This window comes from Entelurus aequoreus, linkage group LG18 (assembly GCF_033978785.1).
Source record: "Entelurus aequoreus isolate RoL-2023_Sb linkage group LG18, RoL_Eaeq_v1.1, whole genome shotgun sequence".
Classification (NCBI taxonomy): domain Eukaryota; kingdom Metazoa; phylum Chordata; class Actinopteri; order Syngnathiformes; family Syngnathidae; genus Entelurus; species Entelurus aequoreus.
Window position 1 is genome coordinate 18,084,103 of NC_084748.1, and position 18,256 is coordinate 18,102,358.

General features: G+C 40.8%; 1 protein-coding gene across 1 annotated transcript in view; it reads right to left on the reverse strand.

Annotated features, from left to right (window-relative positions):
• The window catches only part of pcm1 (pericentriolar material 1), a 37,459-nt gene that overhangs the window by 16,135 nt on the left and 3,068 nt on the right, over positions 1–18,256 (reverse strand). Inside the window, 18 exon segments of the mRNA XM_062026669.1 lie at positions 581–705; positions 782–927; positions 1,008–1,275; positions 1,347–1,538; positions 2,857–3,035; positions 3,119–3,286; positions 3,354–3,483; positions 3,560–3,708; positions 5,730–5,944; positions 6,054–6,220; positions 6,363–6,569; positions 6,665–7,164; positions 7,225–7,334; positions 7,470–7,659; positions 8,841–8,960; positions 9,115–9,294; positions 12,396–12,725; positions 12,818–13,048. Coding sequence (XP_061882653.1) covers positions 581–705; positions 782–927; positions 1,008–1,275; positions 1,347–1,538; positions 2,857–3,035; positions 3,119–3,286; positions 3,354–3,483; positions 3,560–3,708; positions 5,730–5,944; positions 6,054–6,220; positions 6,363–6,569; positions 6,665–7,164; positions 7,225–7,334; positions 7,470–7,659; positions 8,841–8,960; positions 9,115–9,294; positions 12,396–12,725; positions 12,818–13,048 — 3,607 coding nt within the window.

The following is an 18,256-nucleotide window of genomic DNA, read 5'->3' on the forward strand; positions in this document are numbered from 1 at the left end:
GAAACTAGTAACAGAAAAGTAAGGTAACATAGTAGAAATGATCAAAACAAATCCCCAAAATGTAATCACTTGTTTCTTACCCCATTTCCAACATTATTGAAGAAAATGAGAAAAATACAGCCATAACTTTTTGAGTTATTTTGCTAACTGACAGTTGACAAAAATCCTTAGCATGGATTACGTAACCTGCTGGCAGAAGTAATAAGACCGATCCAATGTACTCAAGACATTTTTTATATTTTTAAAAAAACAGCATAAACCTCCGCTATTTGTTAAAAGGTGACATTATTATTGTTAGTGTTATTGTCAGCATCAACATTTCAAACTTTTGCTTGTTACATTATGCTGTTGTAGTTTTGTATTCATTTTTTGCGGGGTGTTTTTAAGTACTTTATTATTGTATTTTTAGAATGTGTCACGGACAATTAAAAGGAGATATAGGTGCCAGTTTGAACTTGGTATTATTTCTATCTCCCATTTTATGGGACATTCTACTGTTCTACCTCCTACCTTAGCGGCTAGTGTTGTGCATAATAAAAAAAAGCATAATAAAGTGGAAAAAAAACTTTTGTCTTCTAACCTTGGGTTGAAGAGGACAAAGTTTGTTGAGGCTCCATCTGCTGCTGCTGCTGCTGCTGCTGCTGCTGCTGCTGCTGCTGCTGCTGCTGCTGCTGCTGCATGAGCTCATTCAGCACCTGTTTCAGTCTAGATCAAAGGCATGAGAGATTAAACAAAGAGATACAGGTTTGAATTTACCAAATGTTTCTAAAAAATGTTTTACCTTTGTACATTGTTTTGCTGCCAAGCTAATTGGGTGTAACACTGGTTAAGCTGGTGCATGACCAGGTGGGCCTGCGGTGACGACAGGCTGTTGGATGGCATGCTCTGCGGACCCCTAATCAGGCTCTGCATCATGCAAGACATCATCTAGAAATAGAAGGTCAGAGGACCCATATTTAGTCTTCATTCATCTTTGGTCCGTCCCTACAATCAATCTGCAAAACAACCTGCTGGTCCTGCATGAGTGTTTGACACATGGTGCTGTGGTCTAGTTGTCTCTGGAGCTGGTTTATCTGCTCCTGCCAGTGTGTGGAGCCCTCAGCGACAGAGAGATCGGAGGCCCAGCACAGGTTCTCTTGACGCCTTGAACCTGCAGGCTGGCTTGCAGGCTGGCTTGCAGACTGGCTGGAACTTCTAGGTGGCTGCTGTGGCTTAGTCTTGGTCTTAACATGAGGGGATGGATGCTGGCCAGTGGCTGCCGGGGGCTTCGAGTTACTGATGACACAGACATTAAGAGCAAATTATGATGAGACAAAAACAAATAACGGCCACTCCAAATAACTGACCATTCTTGGTTCTTTCTCTTGGTGTATGTTGTCTGAATACTGCCAGGGGAGAACATATGCACGATGTCATCACAGCTGCTGTCCGAGCCGCTCTCAGAGCTGCCGTCTTTCTCTCCTGTTTGCTCAGAGTGATAGTCATCGTCCTCATCCACTTCCATATTGCAGGGAGTGGAACCCCATGTGGCCATTGTCCTAACACCAAAAAGTAGTTAGGAGAGAGCATTTTAGCAGCTAGATTTTTCACGACTCCGAACGTACAATAACTCAAAAACATTAAAAGCTGCAAGCAGTGTTGTATGGGTTCTCGCGTCCCCACGCAAGTCAGGGTTTACACCAGCTGATGGCAGGATTCACAGTGAATAAATGTCACGGTGAGTACGCAAATAAGTACAGGGATGTTAATTTGATTCATTAATACTAATGCTTTTTTGACACAATTTATGTAACTGAATATTTGTAGGTTTATATTTTGTGAACTGAATTATTCAAATTATGAAATTATGCTGACAATTTCATGGAATAAAAAATTGTGAGTAAAATGCGTCTTTAAAATTTTTTTTTAAACCTTTAACATCGAAAAAGTAGGATGTGCAGTAAATAATTGTTTTAATGTGATTACCGTGTATGTCTTATGCAGCAATAATGTAACAATGCCCAAAACAAATTTCCTTAACGGGACAATAAAGTTTACCCTGACTGAGTTTTCTAAATATTGTAAGTCCAAATTATCTGCACGTTTGAGAGGGATACGTGGTATTATGATAATCAGATATTATGTCACAGCAAGCAGACCAAGCACAGCAGAGTGGGCGTGGTTTGTTTACAGAGCAGATGATGAATTAATCATAATCCTCACGCAGGTAAAAAAAAAAAAAAAAAGTGGCCGCAAACAAGCATCTTTCTCGCAAAGTGGACCAACTTTTCAGTTTGTGGCAACAACCTTTACTGTACAAGTGAGAGGTAATTCACATAAAGCGAGAAAAACTCAGAGGAAATGCAGCAGCTCTCCGGCTCAGTATGTCAATAGCTGCATAAGCTAGTTAGCTCTGTGATCAACGCGCCACTGAAAGTAGTTCCTTAGGGTTACACTAAAAACAATATCGCTAAAACTTGGTTTATACGCTGCTTTAGAGTATTGTTGGCGGTTTTCGGATTTTGAGAGGAATTTATGAATGTTTGTCTATCTGTGTTGGCTCTGCGATGAGGTGGCGACTTGTCCAAGGTGTACCCCGCCTCTCGCCCGAATGCAGCTGGGATAGGCTCCAGCTGCCCCCGCCACCCCGAAAAGGACAATTGGATGTTTGTGGGCGCAATGGATAACTCCCATTAGCTTCATTGTTCGCCACCTTGTACCTGCCGCCGTAAAATACAAATTAAAATGCATTTAAAAAAAAGACGTGTTCTTATCTTACACAGGGATTGTGAATGAGTTCCCTTTTAAGGCCCTCAAAATAGCAAGGAAACATTGCGAATTATAATAAACATTGAGTTTTACAAAACTGCATCAAACCTTTCATCCCGACTACCGACAATCTCGGAGGTGGAACCCGCTTGCTCGTTAGTCCTACAGGGGGAGTAAGCGATGCCGCTGCGTCTCTGATGTTCAGCCATTAAGGACTCCAGGTGTTTACGGCGCTGCCGCAGTTCTTCTCGCAAGATCTGGTGACGACGCATCTCCGACCACAGCTGCTGGCAACGCAGATCAGGTTGATTTAATTTAAAAATGTTTTAAAGACATTATTTTTTTTTTCATGTGTGTTTGTGTGTGTCACCTCGTTGTCGGTGACTGAAGTAGCCGCAGCTTCTGGAGCGGTGGGCTTGAGCCCCGGCGGACTGGGTTTGGGTGCAGAGGAGGTAGGCTGCACGACGACCGGGGTCGAAGCCGCAGCCGGGATCTTCCATGGCAAACATTGGTCACTCACTTGGCTGGACAATGAGGACTAAAGCAGATAACATTTAGAAAGTACAGTGGACTGCAATGTAGTTGCGGACATGTTGCGAGGATACCTGCAAGTCAGGGCAAGTCAGCTGGAGGTCCTGGATCTTGGCTTGAATTTCGCAAAGCATCCGACTCTCTTCGTGGACCTGTTTGAGCGCCTGCTTCTGCATGCGAAGCTTCTCTTTATATATCTTCTCCCTGTTCGGTCACATCAGGATGACACAGTAAAAATATGCATCTCTACACATCATCTGGTGGACTTTGGCTTATGTACCTGGCCTTGCTGTAGAGAACGGCGTCCGATTCCCTGGGATGCTGTGTCGATGCAGCTGCCTGCGAGCCTCGAACGCAAACTCTTGTGTTATTCTGCTGCTGGTGTAAAGCTTCCTCTTCATTAGCGGTTGTTGTGTCTGTGTCATCACTCTGGACATAGGGCAAAAGGCAGTACTTTATAACACATTTAATTTTTTGTTTTTTTAATTATTAAATCGACAAAAAAAAACACAAGATACACTTACAATTAGTGCACCAATCCAAAAAACCTCCCTACCCCATTTACACTCATTCACACAAAAGGGGTTGTTTCTTTCTGTTATTAATATTCTGGTTCCTACAATATAGAACAATACAGTCTGCAAGGGATACAGTCCGTGAAGCACACATGATTGTGTGTGCTGCTGGTCCACTAACATTTTCATTAATTACTATTTTTTATGTAATTGTTTTTATATTGTTTTACTTTCTTTTTTATTCAAGAAAATGTTTTTTATTTATTTATCTTATTTTATTTTTTCAAAAAAGGACCTTATCTTCACCAGACCAGGTTGTCAATGAAATAAGATTGTTTAAAGGGTTCTTAAAACCAGGTTTAAGTTAGTTGTCATGTTGACAACCCGGTCTTATTACAAAAAAGTGTCACTTGAGTAAGCATGGCTGACCGCTTTGGTCGATATAAAATTTAAATGGGTCAGTTGTAGGGGTATCCTGATATAACTTTTTAAATTTCGAAACAATGATATTAATCCAATATGATATCAGCACAAATCATATATAATTTTGATTTGTAGTGTGGAATGATCAAGTGAAATTGGTAGAACATAAAACAACGGTAGGTAGGAAAGACACAAACCTATTTATTATTAACTCTCTGGAATGGATTTACACTGTCTTTGATTAAGTTGAAGTGGAGTGGTAATTGTTATTTGGCGACACCTACAAGCCACAACAATAAATGAAGCTAAGCTCTTGACAGTAAATTGGATGATGCGGAAACGTTTGTAATATATGCAACTACAGTCGTGCCTCGTTTATTGAGGTTAATTGATTTCATGACCGTGATACAGTAAATTAATTTCCGTGAAGTAGTAATCAGTAATTAATTCATAAATCAAATATTTTCATAACTACTTTGGTCTACTCCAGTGGCCAATACTAATGTAGTATTGATATTGATTTATTTCGTCATGATTATGCTTGAAAATTTGTATATAATTTAGGTCCAAAAAAATTGTAGAATATGCTTTAAAAATTTCTTAATCCGCAATGTGATGCGACCGCAATGATTGAAACGCAATATTGCCTGGGAGGACTGTATAGTTATTTGATTCTTATTTATAATGACAAATGTGTTTTAGACTGCAATATTGTTCAATTAAGGACACTTACTATGTATGTCCAGCTTGTTTGCAATTGTGTGCTTAGCTGTTGTGTAGATGCTAGCTCCTAATAGCTTATAGCTTAACATGTTTACCTTTTGTAAATTACTTATTTAGCTGTTAACTAGCTTCAAGCGGGCACAGTGACTTCCTGCTAAATGCAATGTAAGCATAAAAATAAATGGCAGTGTTAACCTGGATTGCACCACAGCAAGTAAGAAAATGCAGCCATTGTTAATGTAGTCAATACAATGGATGAAATAACCGCAGCAGTTCTGTTGGATAAGAGTAAAATGTTATATGAAAACAAAATCTAAGAATTAGATTAATAAAATGTTATTATTAATAAATCCACTGACATTAAAAAATAGCTGCGATGAGAAAAATACTGTACTTTGAGGAAATCAAGCGCTTCTCTTCTTACCCCCAATTCCGTGCTGTAAACGGCCAGTCGTAAATTTCTCTTGAGCTTATTTAAACAAACTTGGTATAGATCGTGTGGGACTTATTGACTGTTTTAAAAGCAAGACATTCAGTGTGCCATGTGCACCAAATTTCCTGAAAAAAGTTAGCAAGGAGAGAAAAAATAAATCAAGCGTCTCAACACATCAAACCTTATCAGCTATCTGATTAACAGGTCTGTGATTTTTTTGACATCGAAATGATGACGCTGCACAACAAATGAATCAAATAAATTATGCATGTTAAAGAAATGAATGCTGTTCCAATCTCCTACAACCCCACAATACACACTTTACATACACCTAAAAATATGCATATTATTCCCACCTGAACCATGGCAACAAGCTCCTGAAGCTTACGCTGCTGCTTGACTTTGTACTGGTGGACCTCATGAGTGAGGGAGGCACCAAAAATGAGGCTGCTGCTCGATTGTGACCCCGACGCCTCTTCATCTGGAACATCAGCATGTGCGCCCTCGTCGTTATTGAGACCATCTTCATCCTTCATCCAGTTGTATGCGGTGTCCGTGTTGTACTGGCACTCTACATGAGGGTGAAAAGCCAAACCAATCAAATTCATTTACAAAATAGTTTAGAAATGTCCTTATCAAATATTTGTGTTTTTGTTTGTCTTATGTGTCAAGTGACATACCAATGGCTGAGGGGATATTGAAGCTGCGGAGGTTGGCCGCTGACCGGTTGTTGATCTCACACTCTGTGTTGAGTCGGCTGTTGCGGTTGTTGATGGCGTTACTTGAGACGGCGCGGTGGTTGCCATGGCCGTTCAAGTCGCTCCAGTTTCCGCTGCGCTGTGGGTTTCTAAGCATGTGAACAGACGGCACGGTTACATCTGAAATTACACACCACGCTGTGTGTAACCTGACCGGAATGCGCCACTGTAAAAGCAAGGGAACTACACATCCTGTTGGTGGATGAATATGCTTTTTGATAAAAGCCTCACCTGATGTTAGTCGGCGGTTGCCGATTCTCTTGGTCACAGTCAAACATGGCCTCTATGGAGCCATCCTCCGTCTCTTCCTCCTCCTCGTCCTCCTCCTCCTCTTTCACATTTTCATTAACCGCGTCCACCATCATATCAGAGGTCTGCTCAAAGTACTGCACCAATTCCCGTAGCTCGTTAAAACGTTTGTGGACCTCCTTCAGCTCCCTGTTGGTGCACAGAATCAAAGAAAAATACTCAAATTATCTGGAGTCTTTAATATCAAATCACTCTTTGAAAGGTTGGTGTTTTCTTGCATTTGCCTGAGTTTGTCTGCAGGGTTGGAACTATCGTCACATTGTGCGTGCGATGGATGAAAGGAAGCAGCAGCTGTGGCTCCATTTGAGCAAATAGCAGATGGACAATCTGATGATCCTCCAGTACTCAAACTGCGCTGCGTCGAGAAGCCGCCACCTCCAAATACACCACCTGTTGTTTAAGGAGTGATGCTCAAAGGTTGACAATAAATATGACAAAAAACGTTCTTACTGTAGCTGTTGTTTAGAGTTTGGTCTCGGAGGGAGTGCAGCTCCTGCAGGATCTTGTCCATAGTTTCCTTCTTTTCCTGGAGTTCTTGAAGGTGGGTGAGTTTGACACTGGCAGCCGTCGCTCCCGCGTCGAGGCCAGAGTGAGGGCCTGAGGCCGAGTGAAGGACGGGCCTGTGTTCGGGTGGACCAAACGCCCGAGGAGTCCTGGACCAGCTCACTTCTCTGGAGAGTGAGAGGCTCTCAGCCTGGCGACGGTTGTCAGGCACCGACTTGGTCTATGGAACAAAGGAAAACGTAAAATGCAAGCACTCAATAAAACAAACATTCTGGCACACCTGGGAGTCCCTCAGTTGGTTGTGGAAACGTTGGATCAAATCATTTAACTCATCGTTGAGCTCTGAGGTGATGCTCAGGCCTGACACACTGCCGGTGGTTTCTGTGACAACTGGTGTGTTTGGGGAGCCGCATAAAACACAAACATAAGGCATTAAGTGTAAAATGAATGCAAATTAATGTGGAAAATCTGAACAACGCAAGTTGCACTCCAATCAAATATAAACCAACTGCAAAAAATGTGCACCTGCTGCGTCCTCAATCACGGCGAGTGCCCGCTCTGCACTATGTTGCATGGCCAGCAGTGCCTCCTGTCGACCCTGCAGAGCCCTGAGCTGCTCCTGCTGCTCTAGCATCTTCTTCAGAAGCTCGTGCTGCTTGCGGAAGTTCTCAAGCTCTTCTTTCTGGTCCCGCATTGACGTTTCAGGCCAGCCGCCCTATCGAGAAAACACACATTTTCAACGCAAGACAACCAATCCAAGGACCAGGCCTGGCCCGGTAACACATTTTGCTGGACTATATTGTCCAACATGTCATTGTCGATATATGATAATATTGTAAGCAATTATTTAGAGACCAAATTAAGCACTAATGTAATCATATTATATAATACCAATTAATGCAAGTAACCCTTTACGCATTATGGTTTGTTACCATTGTAATTGGAAGGTCCAGAGCCTTTAATTATCCTATGTAAAACTAATAATAATAAATGGGTTATACTTGTATAGCGCTTTTCTACCTTCAAGGTACTCAAAGCGCTTTGACAGTATTTCCACATTCACCCTTTCACACACACATTCACACACTTATGGCGGGAGCTGCCATGCAAGGCGCTAACCAGCAGCCATCCGGAGCAAGGGTGAAGTGTCTTGCCCAAGGACACAACGGACGTGACTAGGATGGTAGAAGGTGGGGATTGAACCCCAGTAACCAGCAACCCTCCGATTGCTGGCACGGCCACTTTACCAACTTCGCCACGCCGTCCCCAAACAATACAAACAATACAACAAACAAAAAAAACAATACAAATAAAATGGATCCAATCGGTTAGAAACATTTTCCAGTGCAGTTTTCCCTGGTTAGAAAAACTGACTTAGATGGTTTGCAATCTGTTAGAAACATTTTCCAGTGCAGTTTTCCCTGGTTAGAAAAACTGACTTAGATGGTTTGTTTTGTTGTCTTTTTGTTGCTATCACTTTCCAACACTTTGGGCATATTCGCTTGTTCGTGTTGAAGGGCTTACTTACTAATTCGGTTTGAAAACAAAATATTCCCATTTGGCTTGTAATTGTTACGTTACTAAGTTCTCACTAGCAACTAGCCGGGCTCTGTCATTGCATCCTGTGTATGTAAGCGAGCGGCCCCGCCTACAGTGACATAGGTAGCGTATGACTGACAAGAGAGTTAACTGCGTTCATTTAATTCTGCTATAATGATACAGAGAGAACCCTCTTTGGAAGAGAGAGACGAAAGAAACATAGCAATTTATCGATGGTGGCAAAATGTAGTTCATTTAAATTCATCATTTGACTCATATTGGCCCAGGCTTACCAAGGACTGTAAGATTTAAAAATATAGATATATAAATGTAATTGTACTGTATAGCTAAGCATACCGGTGCATTTGAGGCATCTGAAGACCTGACATCAGCGTTCAGGGACGTGCTCTCTACCAAAGAACCAGAACCCACTGCAGAGTCCTGGGTCCTAAGGTCCTCGTCCTCATTTTCCCGAGCCTACCACATCAGCAGAGAGGACAATCAATGATGCAAGACAATGATGGACATGTAGGCATTAATAATACACGTGATAGGACAGGTTTACAATCTCGCACTGATGAAGTCTCTTTTAGCGAACACCAGCAGAACAAGACAAAGACCAAAAACTTGCCAGTATTTTCTGCAAGAAGCGCAAGTAGGACTTCTCCTGCTCCTTGAGGTGCTCGATGAGATGAGAGAGGCGCTCCACGTTGGCTGGCACATCGTTCTTCTCCACCAGGTCATCGCGCATGGAGCAGGCCTTCCTGATGTACTCGCGCACCTGCACCAGTTTGGTCACCAACTGTGCAGTCTAAACAGGCGGGCGTTCAAAAAAAGGAATCACAAGCGATCTAAAAAGTGATGATAGCTGATACAACTGGGCTACAGCGAGGACAGAAACTGGGACTGTGCGCAAATCTCACTGGGCAACTAAGGGAGGCATATTTATAAACTGGCCTAGATTGAACCGCACCACTCTGCCTCACTTTCACATCCTACTTCTGATTCTCAAGTATATTATTGCAGTCTGCGTATGAGTGCACCGCATATATACATGTAGTTGTACATCTCTTTGTTGATGGACGATTAGATACGCATCTGGATACATGCGTTACGATACACTTAAACAAACAATATATTCTAGTGTGTGAAGAGAAGTTAGTTACATTTATATAGCGCTTTTCTCTAAAGACTCAAAGCACCTTACATAGTGAAACTCAATATCTACATCTTTAAGTAACATTTCAAACCAGTGTGGGTGGCACTGGGAGCAGGTGGTTGAAGTGTCTTGCCCAAGGACACTACGGCAGCGACTTTAGGATGGCGAAAGCGGGGATCAAACCTGGAACCCTCAAGTGGCTGGCACGGCCGCTCTACCAACCGAAATCAAGCCTCCCAACACAGACTTTTAAACAAAGAACGATTCCATAAGATTTGATACGGTGTATGAACGATGGTTAGCATTTGTTGATGGACACACTCTTTTTCTCCACCACAAAAGAATGAAGGCATTCTATTAAAGTGACATGCTTACTCGGGGTGTCAAAAAAAAAGATTTTCTAATTAATCGCTATTGTTATTTGTAAAGATTCAAAAAAAGCACAAATCAATTAATTTTTTTAATTTTTTATCCATCCTGTCCAGCCACTTAGGCAAATCTGTACAGCAAAACTGCTGTACAGATTTACTTTAGAAAAAAGTTTGCCTTATTTGTATTTGACTTTATCAAATGTTATGTTAGATTTTTTTTAAACAAAACCAGTTTTCTTTGAAGTAATATATAAATTCATTTTTTTTATTTTAAATGTATCTATTTTATGGAGGAATGTAGTTAATCATATAACTGGCACCCAATACTACTAAAAAAGTATTATCGATTCAAAAACAAATAGTAATCCCCAAGAATCGAACCAAATCATGTGGTGCCCAAAGATTCACAGCCCTAATGCTTAAAGTATTAATAATAAAAAAGTCCTGAATCCAAACGGTGATCCAAATCAGCCCCAAAAAGGCCAAAACTTTTTGCGCTTTCTATAGCGGACTGAGAGTAACTGAGTGAAGCCTCCTGTCTGTTGATCAAATGTCTTTGTGAGAAAAGGTCAGACTCAGGACGCAAAAATACACACACAAATTGAAGCTCGTAACGTAAACGTAAAGTGACGTAGTAGAAATCATCCTAATCAGCCCCAAAATGTAATGACTTGCTCCTTATCCCATTCCGGACATTTCCTGAAAGGTAGATGAATTTCTTTTGAGCTATCTATAACAGCGTAATGAAAGAAACCAGGTGAACACTTGTCAGTCTTCCACCATTTTTTTTAAATCTGCAGGGCTGCAAGCATAAGCAAACAAAAACACAAACGTAAGGCAGTTCTTCTCAAATAGCGGGATGTAATGTGACACCAGGGTTGGCACTGAGAACATGTTTTATCAGTGTCATGCTTCAAACTCTGCTTCAAAAACCTGTGCACTACAAAACATGCTCATTGTAGCCATTAATCTTAAAAGATTAAAGTGTTTTTATATAGTGTGCTCCCGAGTTGATGTTGCTGATCAATTTAAATGTATTTTTTTGTTTGTTTGTTTAATTTTATTTTTCATTATCAAATGGTTCAAGTCGATCAAAAACATTTTATAGTTTAAATAAGGATTTTTTTCTCCTTTTTGTTACTTTTGTACAAAATATCAAACGGTTTGGCAACATCTTATCTTGCCGATTGTATTGTACCTTACGTTTCCTCCAGAAACCTTTTAGTTATTCCCCGAGCTCAAAAAAAGTCTGCAGGCTCAAGAGTGTTTTTCTATTCGGGCTCCAGTACTGTGGAATGCCCTACCCTCAACAGTTAGATGCTACCTCAGTAGAAACATCTAAGTCCCACCTTAAAACTCATCTATAGACTTTGGCTTTTAAAAAGACTCAGTTTTTAGACCAGTTGACTTGCCGCTTCCCTCTCTTTTTTTGCCCCGCTCTCCTGAAAAGAGAGGTTACCAGATGGCCACGGATAATCCCTGGAACGATACCAGTCTGGAGGATATGCTAGCTGTTCTAAGTCTTGACCTAGAATGGAGACCTCCTGTGACCCCCCCGTCCCCAATTTGCCCTAAATGGACGGGACTCTCACATTATCATGAATGATGTCATTGTAGTTTTGTGCAGCCCTTCGAGGCACCCGTTATTAAGGGCTATATAAATTAACTTTGACTGATTGGTTGATGAGGACCATAAAACAATGTTAATAAAGTTATTCCTTCTTGTAATTTATTTTTCGGTTTTCTTTAATGTTAATAAGGATAAAATGTTACACAGAGGTGTACTTATAACAATTTCATAGACAATAATGATACTTTTTAGTCGGAGCGAAAGTAGATTGGGTGCAAAATGTTTTCTTCTTCCTCGAGTGGGACATAACAGAAAATAATTGAGAAGCACTGACGTAACATAGTAAAAATGATCCACTGCCCAAAATCTATTCAATTGTTCCTTATTTGGGAGAGAATCTCATACTGCTGGTGCATTCCAGTGAACCCAGAGTTCTGTGGTAGGGTGACGCTCAACTCTGCACATGCCTTTATTGTACTTTCAAATGTGCATAGCCCCAAAGGCTAAAACTTATGTGTCCCCATTTTTTGGTAAACCCTGTGTCAAAACCTTGCCGGCACCTGCCTTGTAAATACAAAATAATGGTGCTGTAGTGAGTCTTCCCTCTTTGGCCAACTAAGTGAACAGGAACAACGTCATCAGATATACGACATACAAAACCAGTTTGGCTGCAAGGCTTTGATTGTTCCTAATGTGGACTGACGGGGTTGTCATCAAACACGTTATTGCAAGTTTCAGAGAGTACTTTACAACCTCAAAGAAGCAGCTCACTAATATTGACCGAGTGTGCGTGGGACAAACCGAAACTTTACCTGTCTGTTGTCAACGTCAGTCTCTCGTCCCTTGTGGTCAGCGCAGCCCAGCAGACCTCTCTCGGCGCTGCCGCGCATGAGCCTCGCTGGTGTTGCCTTGGCAGGAGCGGCGGGGGTTATCGCATCCCTTGGTGCTGGGCTCTGTCGCTCAGTCTCTCTGGGGACGCCAGGAGTTGGCGGGTTGGAAGAGCACATGGGTGGGAGCAGCTCCTTGCTCTTGTTAGTGTTGACGTGCAGCGGCAGGAAGTTGTGAGGCTTCCTGTTCTCGGCCGCCAGTTGCCGCTGGTTGTTGGCTGCGGTGACGCGGCCCTGGGAGTCGCTCCCGATGCTCTATAAGGAAATAAACCCATTTCACTCATAATAAGTTACCTAGCAAGCACTGAGGCTTTTTTTTTTTTTTACAATGTAGACATGATTTTCACCTCATCCAAATCTGAGAAATTGATCCTCTGATGGATCTTGTCCAGTTCCGCCTGGTCAGGCACAGACCACTGGGTGGCGTACTTGACTTGAAGGGGTCTCCTGCGCCCGCTCCAAGGGGTGGAGTCAGGCGAGATGTCATTGGTCAGGCGGCTTTCCACCACAGCGGTTGGCAGTTTCTTTTTGTTTTTCTCAGAGGAGCGGTTGGCCTTCTTCTGCTGTGCACCCCACGCCTGAACAAACAGGGACCAAGGTGTAGTTAGCTACCGAGCAAGCTCCTTAGGTATTTACTTCAATAAAGGTTAGGATATCCAGAAAACTCTATAGCAAGATTGAGGTCACTAATTGCACTACAGTAATGATTAATCAAATAAATTGTTAAATTTCATTAGAAAAAAGCTGGGATTTGTATTATCCATCCATCCATTTTCTACCGCTTGTCCCGTACGGGGTCGCGGGGGGTGCTGGAGCCTATCTCAGCTGCATTCGGACGGAAGGCGGGGTACACCATGGACAAGTCGCCACCTCATCACAGGGCCCACACAGATAGACAGACAACATTCACACTCACATTCACACACTAGGGCCAATTTAGTGTTGCCAATCAAGGATTTGTATTATGTTGCTTTGATTAATAGTTTAATAAATGTAACTATTTAAAAAATTCTGGGCCGCATAAAAGGAGGTGAAACAAAATAGAAGGTAAAACAAAGTAAAAGTTCAACTGAAGGTGAAATAAGTTAAATGACAGCTAAGGTAATCAATCAATCAATCAATATTTATTTACATAGCCCTAAATCACAAGTGTCTCAAAGGGCTGCACAAGCGCCCACATAAGGGAAAGGAAAAACTCACAACCCAGTGGGACGTCGATGAGAATGACTATGAGAAACCTTCGAGAGGTAAATTAAGGTAAATGATGGGTAAACTAAGGTAAATGACAGGCAAGGTCAATGAAAGTAAATGACAGGTAAACTAAGGTAAAATCAGGTAAATGACAGGTAAAAAGTAGATTTCAGGTAAAAGAAGCTGAATAGAAGGAAAACAAGGTAGAAGGTATATAGAAGGCAAATTAAGGTAAACAGACAGTAAAGAAGGTAAAATAGAAGGTCAAGGAAGGTAAATAAAAAGGTAAAAAAATTGCTGGCGGCCATAAAAACCTGTTTATTTTAGCCATTTTCCCTAAACTATACATTGAGACTATAAAGTGTTTTTCTCCCATTACTGGATTAATCGAACAAACTAATTGATAGATTACTCGATTACAATCATCACTGATAGCTGCAGCCCTGCACTACAGTAGTATCATACGGTCCTGTTGACACTTCCTTGTTTACTAAACTATACATTGAGACTATAAAGTGTTTTTCTCCCATTACTGGATTAATCGAACAAACTAATTGATAGATTACTCGATTACAATCATCACTGATAGCTGCAGCCCTGCACTACAGTAGTATCATACGGTCCTGTTGACACTTCCTTGTTTACATCACACCTTTCACACAGACATTAAAGCAAGATGTTGACCTAAAAACAATTTGTTTTTGTTTTTAATCAAGGATGAGTGACAGAAACAATTGCACACACACAGGCAGTGTACAAGGGGCCAGAATTTAAAGCCGGCTATTTATCACTGCTGGGGTGTCTTCTGTGTAACGCGGGGAGGGGTCTGGAACCTTTTTGACTGCCATGAAAGGCCAAATATTTTCAAATGTATGTCCGTGAGAGCCATATAATATTTTTTGACACTGAATCCACCCGAATGCAGCTGAGATAGGCTCCCGCGACCCCAAAAGGGACAAGCGGTAGAAAATGGATGGATGGATGGACAATTAAATGCGTGCATTTTTAACTAAGACCAACATTTTTAGAGTATAATAGGTCTCTTATTCTTTTTAATAACATTATGTTGAAACTAACCAATAATAAATAAAATACTTCTTACCATTAATGCGACTTCTTGAATAGGTGCGGTAGAAAACGGATGGATGGATTAAAATGCATGAGAATGTTTTATATTTTGAATGTTATATTTAACACTGAGATTACCAGCGGAATTATTCATTACTTATCGTGTTAAGCAATGTCAGCTAAGATTTATCTGAGAGTCATCAAAAGAGCCACATCTGGCTCGAGAGCTGTGGGTTCCCTACCCCTGGCTAACGGTATGAATGAAAACTATTGTTGTTATTTTTATCAAGGCCGAGTGAGAGAAAACAATTGCACAGACACAGGCAGAGTAAAAGGGGTCAGAGTTGAAAGCCGGCTATTATCACGGCTGTGATGTAGCAACTTTGCCCGTCTTGTGAGTAACAGAGGATGAATTAAACCTATCTTCTATGTCTACCGAAGAGAAACCAGGAAGCACCGCATGACTACTTTCTGGGGGACGTCTTGGTGCGGTTGGGACAGTGGCCGTGCCAGCAACACTGTGATTACCAGCGGAATTATTCATTACTTATCGTGTGAAGCAATGTCAGCTAAGATTTAGCTGATGATTTTGACACAATTGTGTCTCATAATTAAAACAGATGACAGCCAAATGGAGTTTGCAGTTTTATTTTCAATGAAACAATAGAAAATACGTACTCCTATAGTACTGTACAGTTGGCACAGTACAGTAAACTTGACAGTTAATATATAAACATTTCAAACAATTTAGAACAGAAATAGTTCATGCACATTCAGATAAATTCCTCAAAATTACAATTAAAAAATGTTTGGCCGGGCTGTATACATGCGCACTAATTGACTGAAAGAGCACGCACTTGGCGCGATGATGTCATGTTATCGATGGGAAAATGCATTTTTAGGCAAGGCAACTTTATTTGTATAGCGCTTTTTATACACAAAGCAGACTCAAAGTGCTTCACAGACAACAAAGTGAAATGAAAGAAAATAAAAGCAAAATTAAAATGCAGACAATAAAAATAAAAACAGTGCGGACGTTAAAAGTTAAAAGATTAAAAGATTTAGCTGAAAGCTAAGGTGAACATAAAAGTCTTCAGTCTAGTTTTAAAAGTAGTCAGATTTGGGGAGAGTCTGACATCTTCAGGAAGTTTATTCCAGCTATTGTTGCATAGTGACTGAATGATGCGTTCCCTTGATTTGAGTTTACTCTGGGAACCGCTAACAGATTGGTCTCAGAAGATCTTAGTGATCTAGAGGGCTTATATAGGGGGAGCATATCAGTGATATACTTCGGCCCTAGACCATGTAGTGATTTAAAAGGGGGCAGGAGGATTTTGAAATCAATTCTCTGATGTACAGGGAGCCAATGTAAGGATTTAAGAATTGGTGTAATGTGCTCACATTTTTTGGTCTTTGTTAGAACTCTAGCAGCAGCGTTCTGAACAAGCTGTAGCTGCCTGACAGTTTTTTTTGGGAAGACCTGCAAAAAGACCATTACAATAGTCCATAGACCATATGATTTGCCTGAGCGGCTAGGAAACCTCGAGGGTAACAAGCCGTTTCCTTGCTGCTTTTCCATTAAGAACAATAAATCAGTTTTTAGTATAAGTTTGCTGGCTTCAAGAAATGTAATGCCGAGCGCATATCATTATGTCAATATAATGGCACTAGCATTTACTTAATTTAAGAATATTTTTCAACATATTGAGCAAAAAGGTCTCCTTTTTTTTTCTACCAAGAAAAATGCACTTGTTATTAGTGAGAATACATTTATTTTAAGGTATTTTTGGGTTCATTGAGGTTAGCTAATTTCACTTGTTTTGGAAAGTCTTGACAAGCCAAATGTTCTTGTTCTATTGGCAGATAATTTTGATTAGTTCAAATAAAATACCCCTAATTTTTGTTTGTTTTTTTCTTGTTTTTGAACACTGACTTTTTGCAGTGCAGACACAGGCAGAGTAAAAGGGGCCAGAGGTTGAAAGCCGGCTGTTATCACGGCTGTGATGTAGCAACTTTCCCCGTCTTGTGAGTAACAGAGGATGAATGAAAGCTATCTTGTATGTCAATCAATGTTTATTTATATAGCCCTAAATCACAAGTGTCTCAAAGGGCTGCACAAGCCACAACGACATCCTCGGTTCAGAGCCCACATACGGGCAAGGAAAAACTCACCCCAGTGGGACGTCGGTGAATGACTATGAGAAACCTTGGAGAGGACCGCATATGTGGGTAACCCCCCGCCCCTCTAGGGGAGAACGAAAGCAATGGATGTCGACTGGGTCTACCTAAGAGAAACCAGGAAGCACCGCATGACTACCGTATTTTTCGGAGTATAAGTCGTTCCGGCGTATAAGTCGCACCGGTCGAAAATGCATAATAAAGAAGGAAAAAAACATATGTAAGTTGCAATGGAGTATAAGTCGCATTTTTGGGGGAAATGTATTTGATAAAACCCAACGCCAAGAATAGACATTTGAAAGGCAATTTTAAATAAATAAAGAATAGTGAACAACAGGCTGAATAAGTGTACGTTATATGACGCATAAATAACCAATTGAGAACGTGCCTGGTATGTTAACGTAACATATTATGGTAAGAGTCATTCAAATAACTATAACATATAGAACATGCTATACGTTTACCAAACAATCTGTCACTCCTAATCGCTAAATCCCATGAAATCTTATACGTCTAGTCTCTTACGTGAATGAGCGAAATAATATTATTTGATATTTTACGGTAATGTGTTAATAATTTCACACATAAGTCGCTCCTGAGTATAAGTCGCACCCCCGGCCAAAGTCTGAAAAAAACTGCGACTTATAGTCCGAAAAATACGGTATAAGTTTGCTGGTTTAAAGAAATGTAATGCCGAGCGCATATCATTATGTCAACATAATGGCACTAGCATTTACTTAATCTAAGAATATTTTTCAACATATTGAGCAAAAAGGTCTCTTTTTTTTCTAGCAAGAAAAGTGCACTTGTTATTAGTGAGAATACATTTATTTTAAGGTATTTTTGGGTTCATTGAGGTTAGCTAATTTCACTTTATTTGGAAAGTCTTGACAAGCCAAATGTTCTTGTTCAATTGGCAGATAATTTTTCTTTGTTCAAATAAAATACCCCTAATTTTTGTATTTTTTTTTCTTGTTTTTGAACACTGACTTTTTGCAGTGCAGACACAGGCAGAGTAAAAGGGGCCAGAGGTTGAAAGCCGGCTGTTATCACGGCTGTGATGTAGCAACTTTCCTCGTCTTGTGAGTAACAGAGGATGAATGAAACCTATCTGGTATGTCTACCTAAGAGAAACCAGGAAGCACCGCATGACTACCGTATTTTTCGGAGTATAAGTCGCTCCGGAGTATAAGTCGCACCGGTCGAAAATGCATAATAAAGAAGGAAAAAAACATATATAAGTCGCACTGGAGTATAAGTCGCATTTTTTGGGGAAATGTATTTTGATAAAACCCAACACCAAGAATAGACATTTGAAAGGCAATTTTAAATAAATAAAGAATAGTGAA